The sequence below is a fragment of the Poecile atricapillus genome, chromosome 22 (assembly GCF_030490865.1).
Source record: "Poecile atricapillus isolate bPoeAtr1 chromosome 22, bPoeAtr1.hap1, whole genome shotgun sequence".
NCBI lineage: Eukaryota > Metazoa > Chordata > Aves > Passeriformes > Paridae > Poecile > Poecile atricapillus.
This window is the reverse complement of record NC_081270.1, coordinates 1,461,780-1,487,007: the sequence shown is the minus strand read 5'-3', so window position 1 is coordinate 1,487,007 and position 25,228 is coordinate 1,461,780. Positions and strand designations below refer to the sequence as shown.

Genomic DNA, 25,228 nt, shown 5'->3' with positions numbered 1-25,228 from the left:
GCACCCCAGGCCTGACTGTGGCTGATAAATCCCACGGGAGTATGGGATGAGTTCAAGGTGCTCTCAGTCTCTGAGGGTGGGAGATGTTTCTGCACCGATGGGATGTTTATAGGAACCATCACAGCGCTTTCATTCTTCCTCTCCTTTTCCTCCTCCCAGCTGAAATCCTTCCTGAAGGAGTGCAAGGTTGCCAACTACTGCAAGCCCATCCGGCAGCTGCTGGAGAAGGTGCAGGAGAACTCAGCCCACATCTGCAGCAGGCGGCAACGAGCGGCCTTCGGCGTGGCCAGCACCGCGGCTGTGGTGAGCATGGGGCTCCTCTGGGGACACAGCCACAGCCTGGGGACACAGCCAGAGCCTGGGGACACAGCCAGAGCCTGGGGACACAGCCACAGCCTGGGGACACAGCCACAGCCTGGGGACACAGCCACAGCATGGGGACACAGCCACAGCATGGGGACACAGCCACAGCATGGGGACACAGCCAGGGGCTCCTCTGGGGACACAGCCAGAGCCTGGGGACACAGCCACAGCCTGGGGACACAGCCACAGCCTGGGGACACAGCCTGGGGCTCCTCTGGGGACACAGCCACAGCCTGGGGACACAGCCACAGCCTGGGGACACAGCCACAGCCTGGGGACACAGCCTGGGGCTCCTCTGGGGACACAGCCACAGCCTGGGGACACAGCCACAGCCTGGGGACACAGCCACAGCATGGGGACACAGCCAGGGGCTCCTCTGGGGACACAGCCAGAGCCTGGGGACACAGCCACAGCCTGGGGCTCCCCTGGGGACACAGCCACAGCCTGGGGCTCCTCTGGGGACACAGCCAGGGGCTCCTCTGGGGACACAGCCACAGCCTGGGGACACAGCCACAGCCTGGGGCTCCTCTGGGGACACAGCCACAGCCTGGGGCTCCTCTGGGGTCACAGGCACAGCCTGGGGCTCCTCTGGGGTCACAGGCACAGCCTGGGGACACAGCCACAGCCTGGGGCTCCTCTGGGGACACAGCCACAGCCTGGGGACACAGCCTGGGGCTCCTCTGGGGACACAGCCTGGGGCTCCTCTGGGGACACAGCCACAGCCTGGGGCTCCTCTGGGGTCACAGGCACAGCCTGGGGCTCCTCTGGGGACACAGCCACAGCCTGGGGACACAGTCACAGCCTGGGGCTCCTCTGGGGACACAGCCTGGGGCTCCTCTGGGGACACAGCCACAGCCTGGGGACATGAACACAGCCTGGGGCTCCTCTGGGGACACAGCCTGGGGCTCCTCTGGGGACACAGGGACAGCCTGGGGACATGAACACAGCCTGGGGCTCCCCTGGACTGCCTGGGAGCACAGGCAGGGAGAGGAGGAGCTGCTGGAAGGGGGCTGTGTGAGGTGGGGCTGAAGCCTGCTGGAAAGCAGCCCCTACACTGCATCCTCCTGTTGTTTGGGATGCACACACGTGTATGGGAGGGCCTGGCCTTTGCTGGGAAGTGGCTTTCATCATCCCATTCCTGTAGTGCCAGTTTGTGCCTGAAGGGATTTTGGGGATTCTGCAAGCCTGGGAGCGGGTGAGCCGTGTGTGAGCCCTCTCTCTGAGAGGGATCCAGCACTTCCCTGCCTGCTGGAAATGTGTCTGCAAGGTAATTGATGGCTCAGAGCAGTCTCTGTGGCCACAGGGGTTTTGGAAAGGCTGGATTTGTGCATCCCTGGATGCTCCACCCGTTAGCAGCGAGCTGAGGCCAGAGCAGCAGCGCAGAGTTTGTCTCCAGAGCGAGGGCAGGGAGCAGAGAGGGAGCTGGTGAAACCCTGGCACCTCTGCCAGGGCACAGCAGAGCTATTCTGGGAGCAGGGCTTGGTGGCACTGGCTTGGCAGTGCCTCAGCAGCCTCTGGGGCTGGAACTGCTGCTTGCTCCCTGTCTGCAGCGAGGCACTTTGGTGCTCTGGGGGGATTGCTGGGCTGGGATCTTTGTGGGCACTGCTGTGACCACCCACCCACTGCAGGGGCAGAGAGCCCAACCTCCCGGGCTCTCCCTGAGGCAGAGGAGCTGGGGAGGCTCTGGAGCTGAATAAAAGGGTTTTCTTCAAGCCTGCCACTGTCTGCTCTTCCCAGCAGCTCTGGCTGCAGGCCCTGGGGTAGGAACCTGAGGATTATTTTAACTTCTTGCTGCCTGGGTGTCTGGCTGAGCAGCTGGAATCAGGGGAGCTCTGCCCTTTTGGGGCTCAGCTCCCCTGGAGCACCTGAGTTGAGATCTGCTGCTGTGTTGTGGGGTCTTGCAAAGCTTCCTGGGCTCTGTGGTGATCCAGGGCACAGGTACCGTTCTGGGAGGGAGTCTGTAGCTAAAGGGATGTTGTCAGGTGAGGAATTAGTTTTAATCTTACATCCCACCACCCCTTTTCAGCACTTGGATGCCAAATGATTGAAGGGTAGAAGGGTTTTTAACCATCTCATTTGCTTCCTACCATTTATCGGCTCCTGAGTGCCCTGCCTGGGCAGCAGAAATGGGCTCTGCACTTGCTCACACTCTGCTCTGCCCAGTCCAGGACCCTGCAGGGGAATGTTTGGTTCAAAAATAAAACTTGGCTGTAGGACAGTGGGAAGGCACTCACACAGCTCTGGGTGATACTCAGGGCTTGGAAATGCTCGTGGGAGCTCTGGCTGAATTGGCAGCAAGGGCTGAGCAGGTGATGAGAGGTGTCCATTGAAGGAGCAGGAGGCAGATTTTCTGGGATAGATCCTCTGCTCTGTCCCTGTCTTGTTCCTGCCTGTGGGTTTCATTTGAAGGCATTCTTTTCCATTACAGCATCATCTGCCTTGCCCTCTGTGCTGTCTCCTCCCTGCAGCTGGAGCAGAGGGGAGTGTTCAGGGCCAGGACAGTAACAGTGGGTCCCAGAGGGCACTGAGCCTCTTGTGAGTTCCCAGCAGCTCTGGGACTCAGACCTCTTCCAGCAGGCAGAAATTGGAATCTGGCAACTCCCATTTCAGGCCACCATGCAGAGATAATTTGGGGATCTGCCATAAGCTGAAGCATCCTCTAAACCCCCAGAGATTCTCCTTTGTGGGGGCTTTGTGCTGCCTCTCGGTGCCTTTGGCATCACAGGATTGCATTTTCCAGTTTTCCACTTCAGCTTTTGGCTGCCCAGACTTTGCTTGGCCTGAGGAGAGTTCTCAGTCCCACCATTCCTGACTCAGCAGCTGCTTAAATAACTGAGGCTGAATTCATTCAGTCCTGCTTGTCTCTGAGTTGTGGTTGCCAATTTCTGCCCAGGAGCTGGGAAAATGTGGTTTGGGAAAGGGTCTTCACCTTGTGCCCTTGACTCCCTGTGTTTTTTGGAAAACTGCCTGGAAAACCTTTTAAATTTGTACCCTTTCTCCACAGGAACAGTGGGAGAAGCAGGTGAAGGAGGAGGGAACGCCCCTGACCAAATATTACACCCAGTGGAAGAAGCTGAGAGAGAAGGAGATCCAGCTGGAAATCAGTGGCAAGGAAAGAGTGAGTACCAAACCCTGAATGTGAGCCATGGGGAGACCAAAGCCACGTCCTGGTGACACCCAGGATGGTGCTGGGACTTTCTGTCTGGCCATGAATGCCCAGGCTGTCATTTCCCACATCTCCTGGCCCAGGGAATGCTCAGTGCTAGTGCAGAGAGAGTGGCCTGGAGGAGGGCTGGCTCCTGGGACATCACAGAGCTCAGGAGCAGGCTGGGATGAGGGGCTGGAGCATCCCAGGGCAGCCCTGCGGGGACAGAAAGCACAGAGAGGGCAAAAAGCACCTGGGAAGTGCAGGGGGTGGGCACAGGGACAGCCAGGGGATGGGGACAGCCAGGGGATGGGGACAGCCAGGGGATGGGGACAGGGACAGCACAGAGTGGGAACAAGTTCCTGCCCCAGACTGGCCCTGCTGCTCCGATGAGACATTGCCCTGCTGCTGGAGCAGCTCTCTGCACAGAGAGGCAGATTTGGGGTTTGCTGTGGTGAGAGGCAGATTTGGGGTTTGCTGTCAGTTCAGAGAGGCAGATTTGGGGTTTGCTGTCAGTTCAGAGAGGCAGATTTGGGGTTTGCTGTGGTGAGAGGCAGATTTGGGGTTTGCTCTGGTGAGAGGCAGATTTGGGGTTTGCTGTCAGTCAGTTGAGAGAGGCAGATTTGGGGTTTGCTGTCAGTTCAGAGAGGCAGAATTTGGGGTTTGCTCTGGTGAGAGGCAGATTTGGGGTTTGCTGTCAGTTCAGAGAGGCAGATTTGGGGGTTGCTCTGGTGAGAGGCAGATTTGGGGTTTGCTGTCTGTCAGTTCAGAGAGGCAGATTTGGGGTTTGCTGTCAGTCAGTTCAGAGAGGCAGATTTGGGGGTTGCTCTGGTGAGAGGCAGATTTGGGGTTTGCTGTCAGTCAGTTGAGAGAGGCAGATTTGGGGTTTGCTGTCAGTTCAGAGAGGCAGAATTTGGGGTTTGCTCTGGTGAGAGGCAGATTTGGGGTTTGCTGTCAGTTCAGAGAGGCAGATTTGGGGGTTGCTCTGGTGAGAGGCAGATTTGGGGTTTGCTGTCTGTCAGTTCAGAGAGGCAGATTTGGGGTTTGCTGTCAGTCAGTTCAGAGAGGCAGATTTGGGGGTTGCTCTGGTGAGAGGCAGATTTGGGGTTTGCTGTCAGTCAGTTCAGAGAGGCAGATTTGGGGTTTGCTCTGGTGAGAGGCAGATTTGGGGTTTGCTGTGGTGAGAGGCAGATTTGGGGTTTGCTGTGGTGAGAGGCAGATTTGGGGTTTGCTGTCAGTCAGTTCAGAGAGGCAGATTTGGGGTTTGCTGTCTGTCAGTTCAGAGAGGCAGATTTGGGGTTTGCTGTCAGTCAGTTCAGAGAGGCAGATTTGGGGTTTGCTCTCCAAGAGGCTGCCTAGCAGCTCTGCTGGTGAATGGAGCTGTTGTGTGGCTCGGTGGGGACTGGTGGCTTAATGATGCAGCTTTGTGAGCCCCAGCAGGAGAGGGAACACCATGAGGCCCATTAGGGCTGGGAAAATCCATGTCCCATTAGCAGCCATTGGGGGGAAAAAAGGTAATAACAGGGGAAAAAAAGAAACCCAGCCTGGCTGGGAGCTGCCTTACACAACAGCTCTGACCCTTTCTGCCCATTCCATTTGCTTTTCCCAGTGGTTTTTAATGGGATGGGGACTAAGCAGCTTGGTGAGACTCAGCAGATAGGAACCCTCTAGCTGGGGATTAAAAGGCTGGCCCCCAAATTAGCTAATTAGTGCTTGTGTGTGATGAACACAAGGACTGGGGGCTGTGTCAGTGCAAATCTCAGTCCTTTGGGATCACTCCACAGGGTTTATTTTGAGTGCCCATCCTGAGGCTCCTGTGGGGTTTCATAAGGGTGGAGGTGGCACCAGTTCATCCAGCACCAGGTCCTGTTGGATGTGCCCAGGTTGTGCTGGTGTCACCCAGAGCTGCCCTTGGAAATGGGGATTGTTCCTGGGCACTGTGGGAATGCAGAATCCCAGCCCAGACAAGGAGCCTGCCTTGTCCCCCAGAAATGATGGGAATTACAGAAAATGCTTTCAACCCTCTGATCACCCCCAGGCTGTGGCTGCCCCATCCCTGGAAGTGTCCAAGGCCAGGCTGGATGAGGCTCTGAGCAATGGAAGGGTCCCTGCCCATGGAACTGGAGGAGATTTAGGGTCCTTTCCTCCCCAAACCAGTCTGGGCTCCTGTGAGCATCCTGGGATCGGTGCCAGCCGTGGGCTCAGCTGAGGGCAGCAGCTTGGCAGAGTCTCTGATCACTGCCCTGCTGCATTCTGCTTCCCAAATCTCTTCCCTGGCATCTCTGGGCTGCTTTTAAAGGCAGCTGTGCTGCTCCCTTCACACCCCTTCCCAGCAGGGCTGGGGAACCTCTCCCTGGCAGAGCAGGAGGGAAGGTGAGGATTTCAAATGAGGCCCCTGCAAATGGTGGTGGGTGATTTGCTCCCCTCTGCCCTTCCCTGCCCAGCTCCTGCCTGCCCATCCCGGTGCTGCAGGTGATTGCTGGGAAGTGCTCAGCTCCAGGATCAGAATGGCCCAGCTGGGACCATAACCTGGAACAGGCCAGGAGAAATTGCTGGAATTGGCTGGGAGAGCAAACGCTCCATGTCCCTGCCCCTCAGCCCCATCCTGCCTCTCCATCTCTGCTTTTCCACACAGCCTCCTCCTGGCTGGGGTTCCCGAGGGGAGGGTGGCTGTGCTCAGACAGGAGGGCGTTTTGGGCTGCTCTGAGGGGTGGCAGGGAGAGAAATGAGCGTTCCCAAGCAAGCCCTAATGTGTGCTAATGCCTGAGCGCTTCCCAGGAGGGGTGAGCAGCCAGGCAGGGCAGGGGCAGCTGATGCTCAGAGAGCACTTGGGATTTCATTTGCATTCTGATTATCTTTGCCCTGCTGGCCTGAGCCCTTGCAAGTAAATCCTCCCCCTAATCCCCCTCCGGAGAGGTGTAAAGAGCACTGAGGTGGTGTCAATTGAGAGGACTTAATGGCATTGATATTGGCTGCCTGCTCCAGGGGCTCTTGGCCCATTGATCTCCATCAGGGCAGGGCATGCAGACAGACCTTGAGCATCCTCAGCTGCTGAAATCCTGAAATCTGCACCCAAACCCAGGAGTGGCTCGGGACTGGCTGCTCCAGAAATGCCCAGCACAGCCTGGCCTGCATGGCTGTCACTGCAGAGCTCCCTCAGCCAGCCTCTCACGGATATCCTGCATCTTCATCCCTGCAGTGGATGTTCCATTAGCTAAAGTAGTTTATTAGGGGAAGATCAATGCAGCAGCAGAGCTCTGCGTGTCTCACACCCCTGGGACCCCCTCACAAATCTGTGGCTGGCAGCAGACAGACCCAGCTGCTCTGGGCAGGCTGGGAAAAGCCAAGTTCCTGCCTTTAAACACAGCCTTTGACATTTAAAAGCACAAATAAGGGCTGTTCTTACTGTTGGGTTTGTTTTCTTTCCAGCTTGAAGACTTGAACTTCCCAGAAATCAAGCGCAGGAAGCAGGACGAGAGAAAGGAGGAGGATAAGAAGGAATTCAAGGATCTCTTTGAGCTGGACAGTGACTCTGAGGAGGAGAACGGTGGATTCTCTGTGAAAGGTACAGGGCTGGGGCTGGGCTTTTCCTGGTCCACAATCCCATTTTCCTTATCCTCAATCCCATTTTCCTTATCCTCAACCCCATTTTTCCTTGCCCACAGCTCCATGTGCTGGGGGTCAGTTTGGCCCTGTCCCAAGGGGGTTTCATGCTGGCCATGTTGGGTTCAAGATTCCCTGGTAAGGAGGGAGAGCAGAGGATGAAGTGGCACTGGAGGTGTTTGGGATGCTTTTATCCTGTTCTCCCTCTCAATCCAGCTCTTTTTAAAGCCTCAGTTGTGTGTTTCTTTCCCTGGGCATGCCCCACACTCTGCTCCCCTTGGCTCTTCTTTTGTCACCCACAAGGTCTGAGCCCAAAATCCAGGGGCTGCTTGGCTGCACAGAGCCCTGTGCAGGTTCTGGGCCTGGCAGGGGCTGTCACCAGCACAGGGGTCCTTGGTCCTGTCCTTGCTGCACTTCTGGTTTATTTATTTCACCCCAACTGAGCTTCCAAGCGTTCCCTACAAGCCAAGAAATCCTGGAGAGCAGGGGGTGATGCCACCTGGGCTGTGACCACGAGAGGGCCACAGTAAATTGTGCAACCTGCCTGGGAAGCTCACCACAGAGTTTGGGATAAATCTGGGCATTCCTTCTGTGATTTGGAATGTTTGGGATGTCCCAGGTGCGTGCAGCAGGAAGGGAAGGGAATCTGCAGTCCCTTCTTGGTGCTGTGGATCCAAGGGGGATTCCTGCTCCTGATGCAGGAATTTCAGCAGGATCACAGCCCCAGAATCCTCCCAGGGCAGCAGGAATGGTGCTGGATGCAGGGAATTCCATCACATCAGGATGAACTTCCCCCTGGAATGGGAAATGTTTGTCAGGCAGGAAAGAATCCCTGGCTGGGGTCTCTGCAAGAGCTGAAGAGGGGAGAGAATCCAGTTTGGGAATCTGAGCAGGAAAGAACCAGGAGCTGGGAAGGAACCTGCACTCCTGTGTCTTCCAGCTGGATTTCTGGCAGAAAGGGAAAGCTGGGAATTAGGAGTGGCTCAGGAAGAGGTGCTGGGCCTCTGGAGCAAAGGGAGATGGCTTTTGAGGGGGATGTTTTTGAGAAATGTGGAGAAATCTCCCTTTGAGTGTGCCTGGCACTCCTGAGCTCTGTGCCCTCCCGTGTGCTGCTGTTCATGTTCCACTCACTCCCTGAAAACCCTTCCAGGGAAGGGCAGAGCCAGGCAGGCCTCAGATGACAGCTCAGAAGCCAGCAGCAAGGAGTTTGGGGAGGAGGACGATGATGAAGAAGGAAATTACGAAGTGGAGGAAGAGGAGGAGGAAGAACTGGAAGAAGACAGCGAGTCAGAGGGTGAGTGGGGAATTCCTGACAGCACCCGGGGCCTTTTTGTCTTGTGAGGATGCCAGCAGGGGCTGCACACAGCCTGGAGGGGGCAGGTTACTGACACCTCTCCCTTTCCCCCAGCAGAGGAAGGCCCGGAAGGAGCCCGGGATTCCCGGGATTCCCGGAGCTGCCCCCGGGGGCTGTCCCGCTCCGACCTGCAGCAGCTGGCACAGGGTGGGGACGACGTCGTGCAGGACCTGGAGTTCTCTGATGAGGACTGAGCACCTCCAGCCCCTCCCCAGCCTGCAGCACCTGGAGCTGCTGGCAGAGCCAGAACTCAGGTGGGACCAGCCCCAGGTGCCACCCAGGACCTGCTTGGTGACACAACTTGGACTTTTCAACTCAACTTGGACTGTTGCAGCTTTTTCTACCAGCTCTGTTTTTGGTACCAATAAAACCGTGGCCAAGTCAAGGCCAGTAAAAACTGCTCAGCAGAGGGAATAAAAGCCCCTCATTAAAATCTGCTGCTTTCAATAGCACAGAGTTCACTTCCAGCCCCTGCTAAGTGAGCTGAGCAAGGGAAGGACGAGGTTTTTGTCCAAGGTTCCTCCTCTCTGCCCCACCAACCACCCCAGAGTAGCTCTGGGGCCCTCATCAAACCCTTCCTGGTGCCCAGAAGGCCTCAAGGACTGCACAGACTCTTCCAGAGCTTTGCAGCTTCCATGGAAGCCTTGATCAGTTCAAGCTGGCTCTAAGAGTGCTGCAGAAGGAAACTTCAAAGTTCCACGTTGTGCAGGCATGAAGGAATAAGGAAAGGCAAAATTGTTCATGTAGGAAACACTGCCCAGGTGAGAACGGCACCACTGTAAATGTAAAGATTTTCACTTTGAAAGAGATATTAACTTACCTGTTCTTCCCAAAGAAAAAGGGATTCCTTTCTTCTCCTGGCTCTAACTTAGCTGGGCAAGGTCCTGGCTGCCTTCTGCCAGCTGGGAACCAACCCTGGCATTGGATTCCAGGCAGGAATGTGGCAGCTCAGCTGCACCTGTGGGGAGGCACCTGGCCCAGGTGGGCACCCATGAAAGCAAAGACAGAGACTGCTTGGGTAAAGCCAGGTACCATTTGTAAATTAAGTGTTTTTCTTTTTTATTTAAATTGATTGCTGGAAAGCATTTTTATCGTGATGTGATGGATAATGATTTTTTTTTTCCTTTTTTTACAATATAAAGAAGCTAAAGTACCACCAAAGCTATTCTGTAAGAAAAACGGCAGCACGTGCAACGTTTAAACAAAAAACAAACCCAAAAAAAAAGGGGGGTGGGGGGAGAGAGAGAAAAGTACCACATGTGATTGTTGTTCACAACTGTACAAGTCACAGGAGGTCACCCCCAGGAGTTCCCAGCTCATTCACAGTAGTAAAAACTCTGCCCATTGTTTTCAGCCTGCCCCCCTGCCCTGCTCCCAGGGCTGTGTCTGGTGCTCCACAGCAGGCCAGAATGTGCAATACATCCACCTCTGTAACAAGGCTTCAAATAAAACCAGCAATGAGGCTGGGGGCAGCGAGGCTGGGACCCCTCCTCCCCCACAGCATCCCTGCTGCTGCTCCTGGAAACCCAACATGCCATGGAAAACAGCTCCCAGTGCCCTCCTGGCACTGCCAGGCCCCCGTGCCAGGGCAGGCTGCCTCGGTACCATCCGCACAAAGTAAACATGGACGGGAACTTGCCTTTTTTTTTTTTCTTTTTGTCTTTTTTTTTTTGTCTTTTTATCCTTTTTGTCTGTCTTTGGTATTGTTTTCAAAGTTGCTAGAGATGCATAGAACACCTGAATGAGGAACTGAGCCCAGTTTCCAGGGAGGAGGAGAGCTCTGGGAAGGTGGCTGGGGTGGGTGTGGATGGGTTTTTTTGCTGCAAGTACCGGTGGCAGGAGCAGAGCCCCTTCCCTTCCCCGTGGAGTCACAGCCCAGAGTTCCTGAAGGCCAAGAGCAGCCTGTCCATTATTCCCTGTGCAGGGGCTCTCCAGCTGCACTGAGGAGTGTGGAAGGGAACGGGAATGCTGCCTCCATCCTCCAGCATCCTTCTCGTCCCTTGGCGTCGTCCCACCACAACATCTTTGGATAATCTTCCTCCCTTCCCTTTCATTTTTGACAGTTCAGAAATCTCCGTGGTTCTTTCTTTTTTCTTTTTTTTTCTATTTTCCCCGAACGAAAGAAAAAAAAAAAAAAAAAAAAAAAGCAAATGCATCCAAAAACTAAAAAGCAAAGCCTCCCTTCTTCCTCCGGAGCGGCGCTGCTGCGGGGAGGCGGCGCCGCCCTTTCCTGGCGTTCCCTGGGTCCGGGCGCGGCCGGAGTTAGGACGGAGGTTTGGTGGTGTCGCCGAGCAGGGAAGGGTTCCCGTTCTCCTGCTGCTTGGGGGAGCCGCGGCTGGCCGGGACGGCGCTGCCGAAGGGCGAGGCCACGCTGCCGGTGGAGGCCGGGCGGAGCTCGCCCGGGGCCACCTCCCGCTCCGGGGGCCGCAGCCCCGGCGGCTGCAGCGGCAGCGCCAGCGGGAAACCGGCCATGTACAGCACCCGGCCCAGCCTCTTGGCCACCTGCGGGAAAACAGGGACAGCTGTGGCATGGACCAAGGCAGGAGAACACCCCGGGACCCGCGGGGGTTTGTGCAGAACAACAGGAGCTGCTGACAGAAGAGGGTCTCTGGAGCAGCCCCATCCCTGGAAGTGTTCAAAGCCAGCCTGGACACAGCTGGGAGCGCCCTGGGATAGAGGAAAGGGTCCCTGCCCATGGCAGGGGGTGGCACTGGATGGGCTTTAAGGTCCCATCCACCCCAAACTGTTCTGTGGAACATCACTGGAATGAGCAATCCCGCTCCCAATGCACCTGAAAACCAGGCCAGGGAAGGTTTCCTCTCTTTTCCTCAAGGATTTGGTCCTGAGGTCCTGCTCCTGTTTTCCTGCCAGAGCCCCCAGGTCTGCCCTGGCTCCCCCTGCCCCGGCTCCAGGCGTGCTGGGACACCCCAGGTGAGGGGAGCCGGCTCATTCCTGCCCCTTTTATCCATGGACACTCCCCCAGGACTCTGCTCTCCCTGTGCTGCTGGCACAGCACTGCCCGGCCTCTTTGGAACAGCAGGAATTGCTCTTGAAAAGGCCAAGGCAGGGAGGGAGAATAAAACTCCTGCTGGAAGGAGCCTGAACCTCTCTCCTGCAGCAGCTCCTGCCTCCCAGCACGGGCCAAAGGCCCCACAGCCTCCCAGCACCTCCACAGCTGCTTCCCATTTGAGCTTAAACAAAACCAGGGGCTGCTGCTGGACCCAGACAAGTGGGACATTATTCAGGGAGCAGCATCAGGGCTCTGCTCCCCCCCATCCAACCCCCAGCCCTGCCTTGTTACAGAACTTTAAACACTATTGATTAAATGGAAGGAATGTTTCACGTTCCAGCCCCTATCTCGCATTCCCCCCAGCCCAAGCCCCATCTCTGAGCTGTTCAGGGCTCTCTTGTTTTTTAAGGAACATAAGAGTTTTATTTCCTCCTGAATTGACCCACGGGGAACAATTGCCCACAGAACCTTTTTATGAGCCCCCTCATAAACAGCGAGGGCTGCAGGGAAAGCAGTAAAGCCGCTCTCATTGTTGCAGCCCAGCACAGGCAGCGTGGCTCTGGGGACCTGTGCCAGAGCTGTCCCCGTGGGCCCAGGGAGTGCAGTGACAGCCACAGCCCCGCCCAGGACAATTCCCGAGGGGACCCAGCACGGCCTGGCTCTTACACGTGTCAGGAGAGACTTTCTGAGCACTCAGTGGGGAAAGAATCCAGCAGAGATATTCTGGCTTTGAGTCCCACTGAGGGGAAGAGGAGTGGAACTGCTGGGGCTGGAACCAGCCCCTTGTAAGAGCTTCCCACTGCATCCCTGTTATTCCTCCCACCTCTCATTCTGGACTTTATTTCTGCCCCTGGGTACTGAATTCTGTCAGTGGTTTCTCCCTGACACAGCTGTGACAGGTTTCAGGTGAGGCTATGGAACATTTTCAAGGACAGATGGAGCAGTCTTGAAACAGAATTGCAACTAAATTATTGCTTAATAAATGATATTCTATCAACCACGTTTCTGGACAGCCCCAGGGGCAGCTTTAAATGGTGTCACTTGTTCTAAGAGAGGAGCTTTTCCTACCTGTGACCTGATCTTCAGGGCAGGTCCCAGCTTCAGCCCCATGTTGTTCAGCAAGTGCTCTTCTGTCAGGAGGGGCAGGGTCTCCCCATCGATGGCCTGCTCTCGGAATACCTGAGGGGACAGTGCCAGGCCAGCCTCAGTGACACACCTGAGCCACCTGTGCTGCCTGTCACAGCAGGGCACCATGGAAAAGGCCAACCCAGAAACCCTCAGCCCGTGTTTATCCAGCAGGGCTGTTTCCAGCCCTGGACCCACAGCCTGGAGCCGTCCCTTTGGGGAGTGGCTGCTGGAGCCAAGGGGATTTTTACTGCTCTTTGACCCAGCACAGCTCACTGCACCCATTCCCTCTGCAGCCAGCACAGCCAGGAGCCAAAACCCTCCCTGAAACACTGCACAAGAAACCTGAATTGGGAACAGCATCCCCTGGGTGTCCTCAAGCTCTAGAGCTGAACCCAGGCCAGGCCAGGGCAACTTCTACTTGTGCTGAAGTTCCCTGGTTTGCCTGAGCTGAGGCTCTGGAATCAGCATTCCAGGGAAGCCTGCAGCCCTTTCCTGGTTCTGGAATCAGCATTCCAGGGAAGCCTGCAGCCCTTCCCTGGTTCTGGAATCAGCATTCCAGGGAAGCCTGCAGCCTTTCCTGGTTCTGGAATCACAGCATTCCAGGGAAGTCTGCAGCCTCTCCTGGTTCTGGAATCACAGCATTCCAGGGAAGCCTGCAGCCTTTCCTGGTTCTGGAATTGGCATTCCAGGGAAGCCTGCAGCCTTTCCTGGTTCTGGAATCACAGCATTCCAGGGAAGCCTGCAGCCCTTTCCTGGTTCTGGAATCACAGCATTCCAGGGAAGCCTGCAGCCCTTCCCTGGTTCTGGAATCACAGCATTCCAGGGAAGCCTGCAGCCCTTTCCTGGTTCTGGAATTGGCATTCCAGGGAAGCCTGCAGCCCTTCCCTGGTTCTGGGATCAGCATTCCAGGGAAGCCTGCAGCCCTTTCCTGGTTCTGGAATCACAGCATTCCAGGGAAGCCTGCAGCCCTTCCCTGGTTCTGGGATCAGCATTCCAGGGAAGCCTGCAGCCTTTCCTGGTTCTGGAATCAGCATTCCAGGGAAGCCTGCAGCCCTTCCCTGGTTCTGGAATCACAGCATTCCAGGGAAGCCTGCAGCCCTTTCCTGGTTCTGGAATCACAGCATTCCAGGGAAGCCTGCAGCCCTTTCCTGGTTCTGGAATCACAGCATTCCAGGGAAGCCTGCAGCCCTTTCCTGGTTCTGGGATCAGCATTCCAGGGAAGCCTGCAGCCTTTCCTGGCCAGAGCAGGGAGCTGAGCAGTGCCAGACCTCCCAGCAGCTGTGGGCTCAGAGCAGGGAATGGGCAGAGCCTCAGAGCTCTGGCATTTTCACACATTACAAAACCCCATTAAAGACCCCAGGCAGGGCCTGAAACACTCATCCCCCAAAGCCTGGGAGCCCCACACGACTGGGCAGGGCCACGCCAGGGGCCGTCTGCAGCAGCTCCAGCACCCTGGAACCACCTGGGCTGCACTGGGAAGGGAGAAGCTCAGTCCCACTTGTTGATTCCTGCCCCACTGGAGCACCAGTGGAGCTGGGATTTGGGGTGTAGAGCCTTTTTCCTGAGCTCTCATCAGCTCACACATCACAGTCCTGGGCCATCCTCATCCTCACTAAACGCAGCTCCTGAACTCCCCTCTACACAGAGACATCCCACAGACACCCACCACCCATCTCCCTCTCCCTCCCACCTCAGTCAGAACCTGACCCTCCTCTCACCCTGATCCCCTCCCAAGCACACCCTCCCTCCATCCCTGTCCCTCCCCCTGGGGAAGGCTCTCTGTCCCCCATCTCCAGAACATTCCTGGCCCTCAGTCCCTCTCCCAGGCACAGCTCCAGAGCCAGGCTGCTTCTCCTCGTGGTTTTAACAAAGCCTGTTCTACCTGAGCTCAGGCCCTAATCCCATCCTCTCCTGCTGAATTCCCTCCTTATTTCTGCCCAAGACTTCATCCCACACCTTGGCTGGCAGCAAACTCAGCAATCCACGAGGAAATCACCCAGCAAAGCCCTGCAGGGCTCTGAGAGCTCCAGGAGGGAATGGGGCTCCCAGGAACGTGGATGTTCCTGCCAGGACCTCCTGGGGCTGCTGGGATTTACCTGAGTGTACTCAGTGCAGCCAGACAAGTTGGACACGAAGCTGCAAACATCCTCCACTGTCCATTTGCTGATGTCTTCCAGCGCTGGGCTCTCCTCCCCATCCAGAAACAGACCTCCCATGGTGCCTGGATTGTTTGGAGTCGGGGGGTTGGAGGGAGGGGAGGAGAAAGGAACATAAATCATTAAAATCCCACACGGACAACAACCAGCCTGCAATCTGAATATTTTTCTCTAGCCACACATTCATCTTTAATGACCTGTCAATTAAAGCACTGGGCAGGGTCAATTCATAGGCCTCTTCCTCCTGGAGGTCCCCGGCTGGGGGAAGGAAAAATCCGAGCTAATGCATTTCATGTGTTTAATGTTCTTCAGCTGCGGGGGGAAGCGGGGGAGGAGAGGGGAGAGCAGCAGAGCCTGGAGGAGTTTCTCCACACACACCACAAAGCGGAAAACTCTGCCTGCCCTGTGGGCTCCTCTCCCAGCCCCGCTCCCGGAACGTGCTCGGAATGACAACGGGAACCACCGGGGAGCTCCTGCTCCTGCCAAGGGCTCCTCTCCCAGCCTGGCCAGCCTGGCACGTGTCAGGGACAGAGCCACTGTTCCCAAAACAGCCGAGTGGCCAAGGGCCAGCCCTGTCACACGGGGGGACAGGGGAGCCCCCAGCCCTGCAGCAGCTCACTGCCACAACACCCAGAGAAATCCCACGGGAGAGGCACAGGGAGTGGAAATGGAGAGAGGAACACCTCAGGTAACCCAGACCTGCTGTGGGGGAAAAGGGAGGACACAGAACAAACCGAATTCCACAAAGCACCTCTTTAGGGTGGGGGAAAGCCAATATTAACCCCTGGAACTCTCTGCTGTGGGGTGTTTGGACCAGGAGAGCACAAGGACATTTACAGGGATGAGAACATGCAGGATTCTCAGGCAGGGAAAGACTCTATGAGGGGTATGAGCTGTTCTGCTCAGGACATGCACAACTGCCAGGAGAAAAATTATTTCTCCCAGGAGCCTGTCATGACAAAATTATCTCTCCTGTGGGCCTGGGGCTTTTCCCTGGTGGATTTGATGGATATAACGCCTTGCTCCTGCCCACAGCAGCTGGGACAGCATTTCCACATGGGATGGCAAGGGAAAAATGGATAAAACAACAGCATGGTGGGGAGCACATGCTGGGAGGCCAGGGAGCAGCCAATTCCCTGGGGAATACCCCAGGGCCGAGGGAAGGGGCAGGGGAAGGAGCAGAGCCCCACACCCTCCCTAGGAAGCCTCGGGCACACCCAGGGAAGCAGGAAAAGCTCGGGATCTGCACAGGAAGTTATCACAGCCATGAGATGCTCTGAACCAGCAGAGCCTGCACAGGGAGCAGCCAAAGGCTCTGCAATCATTTCCACACATTTCCCTTCCCATTTTCCCACTGCCCTTCTCCCTCGCTGTCCCTGCAGCTGCACCCCCTCAGCGTGGGCAGGATCCACAGCCCTGGCTGCTGATCCACAGCCCTGCACAGCCCTGGGCAGCCCAGGAGCAGCTCCCGGGGCTGGGATTGCTCCTGGAGAGAGGCCCCAGAGCTCAGGGCGAGCCATGTCACAGCCAGAGCCAGGACATCCTGCCTGGAGCTCTCCAAGGCTCTCCACAATCCAGAGGAGGCTCTAAGGAGATCCCGGAACAGGGGTTGGACTAGAGGAGCTCCAGTGGTGCCTCCAGCGTGAGCCCTCCTGGGGTCCTGTGCTGGCTGCTGCCTCTGCCAGCTCTGCCGGTCCCTCTGGAGCGGGGACAGGGCTGCTCCTCTCTCCTCACACCTTTGTGGCCCTCCTTGCCATCGCTTTGCTCCAGCCCAGAGCCCTCAGGACACTCACCAGCCCTTTCCCAGTTCCAGCTTCGGGCAGGGTTGGTGCTCGGGTGTCCCCCCGACCCCCCCTCTCCCATCCCAGCCCTGTCACGGCTCAGGAATAACCCTGGGAAGGATTTCTGGAGCTGAGCACGATCCCTTCCCCTCAGATCATCGCTCCCCAGCTCTGAGCCCCCGGAGCAGAGGAGCTCCTGCCCTTCCTGCGCCTCCTTGTGAGGAGAACGCTCGGGCTGTGTCCCCTCCCGTCTCTGGCAGCCCGGACAATGAGAACAAATAGGTGCCAAGTGGCTGCAGGGCCGCACCTTCGATCCCAATAATGACATGTCAGCGGCTGCCGGAGCCACAAAGGGCAGCAGCCATTCCCTGCCAGCCGCCCCTGCCTGATAAATGATGGTCCAGGGGGCTGCTAATGGATTAGGGAGCGTTCCAGCAGCTGGGGCCCGGCGTGCGGGGGCTGAAAGGAATCCATCGTCCCAGGACAGGTGTCCCCAGCACAGCCCAGCCTCACGCCATTTATAATCCCCTCCCTCCTCCTCATGTCCAGCTGCTCCAGAAAGAGAAGCCAGAGGCGGAGAGCGGAGCCCGGCCAGGGAGGGCCAGCGGCTCCGGGCAGTGCAGCACGGCCACGGCCGGCTCTGTGCTCCTGGCACCCCGGGGACAGCCCAGGGGACACCGGGACAGCCCCTGGCAGCCAGCCCACCTCTGGGCTCCATCGGCTTTGCTCCCAGCCCCGCTCCCTGCAGCCCCTCCCGTGCCCCGCCGAGGGCTGGGGTCAGGAGCAGCACAAGGCTGGCGTTAATTGCTCTCCAGACTACAATCAATAGAAGGATTTTAGCCTCCTGCACACTCCATCCTTCACCTTTTCCGAAGGACGGGGCTGCGGGAGGAGGAGGAGGAGGCTGCTGAAGCCTTGAGGAGATGAGGTCATCGAGCCACAGCCCCAGAAACGAGCTCAGGGAATCGAGCCTGCCCGGCTGCCTCATCACAGGGACAGAGCAGCACAGAAATGCCTCAGCCTCAGCGTCCTGCTCTCCTGGATGCTTCTCCCCTGTCCTCTCCTCCCTCAGCTCTTCCTCTTGCTCACCGGCCCTGCCTGGGCACTTGTGCTGTAGTTACATCTCCAGGGTAGGGCAGAAGCTGCCACCCCTCCCGAGGGAGCAGTCCCTGGGCAAAAAGCGGGCACAGGGATTGTCTGGCACAGGGGGAGAGGTGGGTGCAGCTCTCCCTGCCTGCCCTCGGGTGCTTTGTGTTCCCCCGGAGCCTCTGAACACATTTTTCGCTCACCCCAGGATGGCTGCAGCCCTGGGATCGATATAACCCTCACTATTTCAGCATCTCAACTCCCACCTCAACCCCTGGTGCTGCATCCTGCACAACTCCCGGTCCTCCCAAGGCTTTGCAGGTGCGAGGATTTGCTCTGGAGCAGCACAGCAGAGCCCAAGCCCAGAGGGAGATCAGCCCCAGCACCACGTGAAACCAGCCCGAAGCCAAAGAGCCCTCAGGAAAAGACCTCCAGCCCTGGCACAGGCTGCACAACCCGGGAGAGGCGGGCAGGGAAACCCAGCCTGGAGCTGTGCCGGGGCCGCGAGATGTGCTGGTGATATAAATTCAAAGTGATAATAATAAATGGGCTATTACAGCGACTCACAGGCTGCTGGGGGAGGGAGGGGAGGCAGCCCCAGCCCAGGCCTCCCTGCAGAGCTCTCACAAGCCACGAGCACCACGGAGCTGAGCCCGTCCCTCTCTAATGGCCGGGAGGAAAAGGCTCCTGCGAGGAAGCCTCGGCAGCCCAAGGCAGCAGGAATATTTATCATCCTGGCCACCTGCCTGTCGCTGAAAAATCGCTTCCTCCTTCCTGGCTGGGAGGCAGCTCTAATGAGGGACGGGCAGCCGTGCTCGCAGGCAGCTCCTGGCGTGGAGAGCAGCACAGCACAGCACAGCCCCCTCCTCCCTCCCGTGTGCCAGGCAGTCCTTCCTGCCGCTAATTGCTCTGCCAGGTCATTAGCTGGGGCAGATCTGGGTTCTCGGCTGGGCTGGGGGAGCCCCCTGGGTCTGACCCCCGTTTGTGCCGCCGGTGCCCGCTGCCCCTGCAGTGAGGACAGAGAGTGGCAGTGCCCTCCCTGCCTGCCCAGCGCAGCTCTCCCGGCACCTGTGACACTGAGCAGTGCAGCACAGAGCCCAGCAGCCCCTGCCTGCAACAGGGACACCTGGGAACCAGGCTGGAAAAGCCCCTCAGGGTCCAGTCCAACCTCTGACCCATGCCCACCTTGTCACCAGAGCACCGAGTGCCACATCCACCCTTCCTCGGACACCTCCAAGGATGGTGACACCACCACCCCCTGGGCAGCCCTTCCAAAGCCTGACCACCCTTTCCATGTGGCAATTCTTCCTTTCCAAACAAGGAGGAGAAGCTGAGAAAGCAACCACAAGCACACAAGGGGCAGGGGGAGAGCCCCTCCTCCAGTGCTGCCAAACACATCCCTGCTCCACCCCAGCCCCGGCTGTGCCTCACCTGCATGGAAGTAGGGGCTCATGGTGTAGGGGAATCCGAAGGGCAGCGGCTGGGGCGCGGGCAGGGAGGCCGGAGGGAGGTATTTCACCTCGGCCTTGTTGATGCCGGGCCCGAGCAGGTGGCTGGGGGACTCCGCGCTGGAGGAGCTGCAGGGGACGCTGGGGGCCGCGGCCGCCTCGCTCAGCTCCTTGACCCCCTCGCACGCCTTGCCCGTGCCGTCCTTGCACTCCTTGAGCTCCGCTCCCGAGCCGCCCTCGGCCTTCAGCCCCTCAGCCTTGTCCTCTCCGGCCTCGGCGTCGCTCTCTGAGTCCTTCATCTCCTCGTCGTTACAGTCCTGGGCCCCGTCCCGTGTGCGCGGCTCCGCCGGCTCCCGCGCCTCGCCGGGGCCCTGCGGCTCCGAGCGGGGCTGCGAGGACTTGCGGCCGCCCCCGGCCCGCCGGGGCTGCTCCTTGGGCGGGGTGTTGGTGCCGGGGCCGCCGGGGGTGAGGGACAGCAGCGGGGCGTTGTTGTGCCGCAGCACCAGCATGGCATTGCGCCGGGACAGCTCGTCCCGCAGCGCGTGGCCCTCGGGGACATCGTGCACGCTGCGCAGCGCGGGGTGGTCCGGGGGCAGCCCCGGGTGCAGGCTCAGGGGGTCTCCGGCCAGCAGCCTCTGCCGGTGCAGGTTCTCCAGCTCCTTCTGGCGGATGAGCTCGGCCGACATCTCCAGCCTGGCCGGGGAGAGGCAGTTTTGGTGGGGGGGTCTGGAGGAAGGCGCTCCCCCCCAGCCCCGCAGAGCGAGGTGTCAGCTCCACACCCCCCCCCAGCCCTTCCCCAGGCCTCGCTGTGTCATCCGTCCCCAATTCACCCCACACCAGCACAGACCCAGCCCCTCCCACTCTCACCTGGCCAGGTTTTGCTTCCGTAGCATCTCCTGCTGCCGTGCAAACATCTCCGCCTGTGCCGGCTGGAGGAACCCGTAACCTGGGGAGAACGCTGGGGGTTACCCACCTCAGCACCGACCCTCGGCTGCCTCAGGAACAGCTCCCCAGAGGGAAGAAGGGCACCCGAGCGCTGCCTTTCTGCTCCAGAGCCCAGCTACCCCTCACTGCCACGGCAGCGTGGCCAGAACACAGCGCCAGGGAGGCAGGTGGGGATTAAGAGCAGCCAGGGCACCGGCTCCCATGGCTGCAGAGGCAGGTGAAGCTGGCCCAGCAGCCCTGGGGACTCACAGGAAATGTGTGTGGGCTGCTGGGCCGATTGTCACAGGCTGCACCTCCACCCTGCCCTGCTGCCCACCAGCGGCACCCGAGCCCTCACCTGGCGTCTGGCACAGCGCCGAAGGCACCCCGAGGAAGGGAGGTCTCAAGTGGGGCCCCAGGGCGATGTGGGGAGCGTTCTGGGGCGACAGCAGAGGCGGTGGGTGGGATATCTCCCTGCAGGAATCAGAAAATAAAGCCGTGTTGAAAACCTGGAGGCTCCGAAGTGCCCAGGTTCAGGAAGAACATCTTGGCTGCAGATGAGCTGCATCCTGCCCCAGAGGCTGCTCTCTGCCTCTTCCCCCTCATGCAGAGCTTCTGAAACACAAAGAAAAAACCAAAAGCAGCAGAACCAAATGGGGAAGAAATCAGCCAGGACTCCACAGGTCCCACACGTTTCCCACCTTTGCTTCTGCAGCCTTTCAGCCAGGCTGTCTGAAGGGATCTTCCCTGCCCGTGGCAGGTCAAAGGGGAGGGCTGAAGATGCTGCATCTGCCTCTCCCCTTATCACATTTGGGGTTCTGCCTCAACCACCTCACACCTGAGAAGGAATTCAGTGTTCTGGGGGCTGCAGGGTGGGTTTGGGAAGATCTGGAGGCATCACTGGCTTGCCTTGCAAAAAACGCCTGTCCCAGCTGGATGTGCTTTAATTCTGGAGAGGAAAGGTGGAAGTGAGGCAGAGGAAAATACAGACAGGAGAGGGATGTCAGCAAGAAGGGCAGTGGGATCAGTGGGAAGGAATCTTGCTGGAGAAGGGGTGGATGAAGCCAGGCAGAGGGAAATGGAGGGAGGCAGGATTGGGTGGCAGGAAGGGGATGACGCCTGGAAAGAGACAGGGAGCATTTGCAGCAGGAGGGAAGGCAGAAAGAAAAAAAGAAAAAAAAAGCAGGAAGGGAATAAGAGCCAAGGTCTCTTCCATTAGTCAGATCTGCCCTGGGAGCCTGCAAGCAAATCTGCTTTCCGGCTGCACGTCTCTTAATTCCTTTTGATGGCCACTTACAACATTATTACCTTCAGCAGGGCATCCAGAGGCACAGCCAAGTGTGGGGCCGTTTATTTTCATTTTGCAGTATCTCCCTGGAAAAATCTGCTCTGGGAGAGGCTGGAGGGCAAGGGAGAGGGAAGCAGAAGGTGCCTGTGACTTTGCAACAAACACAGCATATGCAGAGGCACTGCACTGGGGGGATAACAACAGGAGCATCCCAGCCATCCATGGATCAGCTCGTGGGCATGGATCAGCTCGTGGGCATGGATCAGACCATGGGCATGGATCAGCTCGTGGGCATGGATCAGTCCATGGGCATGGATCAGCCCATGGGCATGGATCAGTCCATGGGCATGGATCAGCTCATGGGCATGGATCAGCTCGAGGGCATGGATCAGCTCGTGGGCATGGATCAGTCCGTGGGCATGGATCAGCTCATGGGCATGGATCAGCTCATGGGCATGGATCAGCTCATGGGAATGGATCAGCCCATGGGCATGGATTGTCTCATGGGCATGGATCAGCTCGTGGGCATGGATCAGCTCGTGGGCATGGATCAGCTCGAGGGCATGGATCAGCTCGTGGGCATGGATCAGTCCGTGGGCATGGATCAGCTCATGGGCATGGATCAGCTCATGGGCATGGATCAGCTCATGGGAATGGATCAGTCCGTGGGCATGGATCAGTCCGTGGGCATGGATCAGCTCGAGGGCATGGATCAGCTCATGGGCATGGATCAGTCCATGGGCATGGATCAGCTCGTGGGAATGGATCAGCTCATGGGCATGGATCAGACCATGGGCATGGATCAGTCCATGGGCATGGATCAGCTTGTGGGAATGGATCAGCTCGTGGGCATGGATCAGTCCGTGGGCATGGATCAGTCCATGGGCATGGATCAGCTCGTGGGAATGGATCAGCTCGTAGGCATGGATCAGCTCGTGGGCATGGATCAGCTCGTGGGAATGGATCAGCTCGTGGGCATGGATCAGCTCATGGGCATGGATCAGCTTGTGGGAATGGATCAGCTCATGGGCATGGATCAGCTCATGGGCATGGATCAGACCATGGGCATGGATCAGACCATGGGCATGGATCAGTCCATGGGCATGGATCAGACCATGGGCATGGATCAGACAACGGGCATGGATCAGCTCATGGAAAGCCAGACAAGGATCCCTGGGCACGAAGTGGGCGAGGAGAGCCCTTGCCATCACAGCTTTATCCCCGTTCTGTGCAGCCCCTACAAAACACTGACCTGGCTGCACCTCCCCTCCAAAATTCCTCCTTTCCCCCACCCCGTGCCCGTCTGCCTCCCGTCCCCGTGGCTGTCTCCCGGCTCTCCTTCCCCTCCTCCCCAGCTGCCCTGGCTCTCCTCTAAACTAATTGCGGAGCCGGCGGTGTCTGGAGGCGCGGCGCGGATCGATCGGGGGCTGCTGCAATGTTAATGCCGCCCGTGCGCCGCGCCGCGCTCCGCTGGCAGCTCCAATTAATCTCAGGTAACGCCGCGCTCGACCTTCGGCTCCGAGCCGGGGCAGCAGCCAAGCGATGCTTATGTAATTACACCGTGAAGTGTGTAATCACCTGCCCTAATCCCCGAGGCCTCGCAATTAGCCGGGGCCGCGGTGGCGGGGCTGCCAAGCGCTGCTGCCACCCGGGCCGGCCCCGCGCATGAATAACGCACAATTAAAGCGGCGTGACGGGGGCTCCGAGGTGGCCGCTCGATCGTAATTAGCCCTAATCACGGCGAGACGAGCCTGGCAGACGTGCTGGGCGTTTTATAAGGAGCAATTTAGGAAATCAAGTCGCTGTTAACCGTGGCGTGGCCGTGGGGATGCGCGGGGAAGGGGATCCTGGGGGAGCCCCGGATCCTGCGGGAATCCCGGATCCTGCGGGAGATCCCCGGATCCTGTGGGAGATCCCCGGATTCTGGGGGGGCCCCGGATCCTGCGGGAATCCCGGATCCTGCGGGAGATCCCCGGATCCTGCGGGAGATCCCTGGAGCCTGCGGGAGATCCCCGGATTCTGGGGGAGCCCCGGATCCTGCGGGAGATCCCCGGATCCTGCGGGAACCCCGGATCCTGGGGGAGATCCCCGGATCCTGCGGGGGATCCCTGGAGCCTGCGGGAGATCCGCGGATTCTGGGGGAGCCCCGGATCCTGCGGGAACCCCGGATCCTGCGGGAGCCCCGGATCCTGGGGGAGATCCCCGGATCCTGGGGGAGATCCCCGGATCCTGGGGGAGATCCCTGGATCCTGAGGGAGATCCCTGGATCCTGAGGGAGATCCCCGGATCCTGCGGGAACCCCGGATCCTGGGGGAGATCCCCGGATCCTGCGGGAGATCCTCGGATCCTGCGGGAGCTCCGGGCTGCCCGTGGAGAGCTCAGACACAAAGGAGCTCCTCGACTGAGGCCAGTCTGTGTCCGGGAAGCAGAGTGTGGGACGGGAAGCAGAGTGTGGGATGGGAAGCAGAGTGGGACGGGAAGCAGAGGGTGGGATGGGAAGCAGAGTGTGGGATGGGAAGCAGAGTGTGGGATGGGAAGCAGAGTGTGGGACGGGAAGCAGAGTGTGGGATGGGAAGCAGAGTGTGGGATGGGAAGCAGAGTGTGGGATGGGAAGCAGAGGGTGGGATGGGAAGCAGAGGGTGGGATGGGAAGCAGAGTGTGGGATGGGAAGCAGTGTGGGATGGGAAGCAGAGTGTGGGATGGGAAGCAGAGTGGGACGGGAAGCAGAGTGTGGGATGGGAAGCAGAGTGTGGGACGGGAAGCAGAGTGTGGGATGGGAAGCAGAGTGTGGGATGGGAAGCAGAGCGGGTTGGGAAGCAGAGTGTGGGACGGGAAGCAGAGTGTGGGATGGGGATCGGGGCTGGACACAGGGAAATGAAAGGTTCTCCCCTCGGTGGCAGCCCAGTGCTCATCCCAGGTTGTTTTTGTGCTTTCATGCTGTGCTACGGGGCATGACTTTGATCCCTGAGGAATTCACATCTGCTCCAGCCTCAGTTCATTCCCTCAGAGCTTCCCTGGGCCTGGATGGGGAACGGGATGGAGCACAGGGACAAAGCCATCGCTCCCGGACACAACCCCACGGGCACAGCAGCCTGGAAAGCAGCTGGAGGTGGCTGGAAGAGGGGCTGGACAGGACACATCAGCCCCACACCCTCCAACACACGCTGGGGACGAGCCCCAAGGCTTAGGAAATGCAGGGACACACCGTGGCACACGCTGTCACCGTGCGTGCCTGGCACAGCAGGACACAGACCCCTCAGCAGCCTGGGGCTCCCCCAAACACCCACACAAGGCTGCTGGGGGGGCCAGGGGAGCAGCAGCAGCCCCAGGGCCCTCAGCTGGCACTGTCACACCCCTGGGGTCAGAGCAGGGAGGCCAGATGGCCGAAACAGCCCAAAAATGGCTGCAGATGGCCGAACACAAGGGGGTCGCTGTGCCTCAGCACAGTCCCAGCAGCAGAGACCTTAGCAAGCAGGCAGGTATGCTGAGGAATATTTGGGGGATAGAGGATTTTCCTCCCTGCAGGGAGCCTGACACTGCCCAGCTCCAGAGCCCCAGGGAGCCCCTCAGCAGCGTGGCCACCAGGGACAGACCCCCTGTGCCACCCCACAGTGCCAGCCTGCCTGGCACAGAACCTGCCCTGCTCCCTGGCAGCCCGTCCCTGGCACGGGAGGGAGGCAGCAGCGCCAGGTCGTGCCCTGGCACAGGGCTGGGCAGCCCTCCCACACTTCCCAGCCAGCTGGGAAAAGAACTGGCAACGCCAGAGGGAAAAAAACCCCGAGACATCAACAAAGGCTGCGGAGCTTTTGGACAGGTGTGCACCAAACGCTGAGCCCTGCCTCCTCTGCCAGGTCTGTCAGCCTCGAATCCCCCATTCAATTCCTTCCTCCTCTTCCTCCACGGCTCAGAGTCAGAATTACAGTGCCCTACTCTGAGGAGGTG

The 25,228-nt window shown here is 58.6% G+C and overlaps 2 protein-coding genes across 13 annotated transcripts in view; one reads left to right on the top strand and one right to left on the bottom strand.

Annotated features, from left to right (window-relative positions):
* NOC2L (NOC2 like nucleolar associated transcriptional repressor) overlaps positions 1-9,290 on the top strand; it is a 30,092-nt gene extending 20,802 nt beyond the window's left edge. For 2 of the 3 annotated variants that reach the window (XM_058854978.1, XM_058854976.1), the window contains exons 15-19: positions 160-303; positions 3,368-3,481; positions 6,938-7,073; positions 8,262-8,405; positions 8,520-9,290. In XM_058854978.1, coding sequence (XP_058710961.1) covers positions 160-303; positions 3,368-3,481; positions 6,938-7,073; positions 8,262-8,405; positions 8,520-8,659 — 678 coding nt within the window. In that variant the 3' untranslated portion in view covers positions 8,660-9,290. The remainder of the gene's footprint in view (positions 1-159; positions 304-3,367; positions 3,482-6,937; positions 7,074-8,261; positions 8,406-8,519) is intronic. The other variant, XM_058854977.1, reaches the window with a different exon arrangement.
* A 217-nt stretch (positions 9,291-9,507) lies between these two features.
* Positions 9,508-25,228, bottom strand: part of SAMD11 (sterile alpha motif domain containing 11) — a 92,274-nt gene continuing 76,553 nt past the window's right edge. For all 10 annotated transcript variants that reach the window (XM_058854965.1, XM_058854966.1, XM_058854969.1 and 7 more), the window contains 6 exons: positions 20,357-20,472; positions 19,942-20,020; positions 19,058-19,767; positions 14,700-14,824; positions 12,544-12,654; positions 9,508-10,967 (listed from right to left, as the gene is read on the bottom strand). In XM_058854965.1, the coding sequence (XP_058710948.1) occupies positions 10,728-10,967; positions 12,544-12,654; positions 14,700-14,824; positions 19,058-19,767; positions 19,942-20,020; positions 20,357-20,472 (1,381 nt within the window). In that variant the 3' untranslated portion in view covers positions 9,508-10,727. The remainder of the gene's footprint in view (positions 10,968-12,543; positions 12,655-14,699; positions 14,825-19,057; positions 19,768-19,941; positions 20,021-20,356; positions 20,473-25,228) is intronic.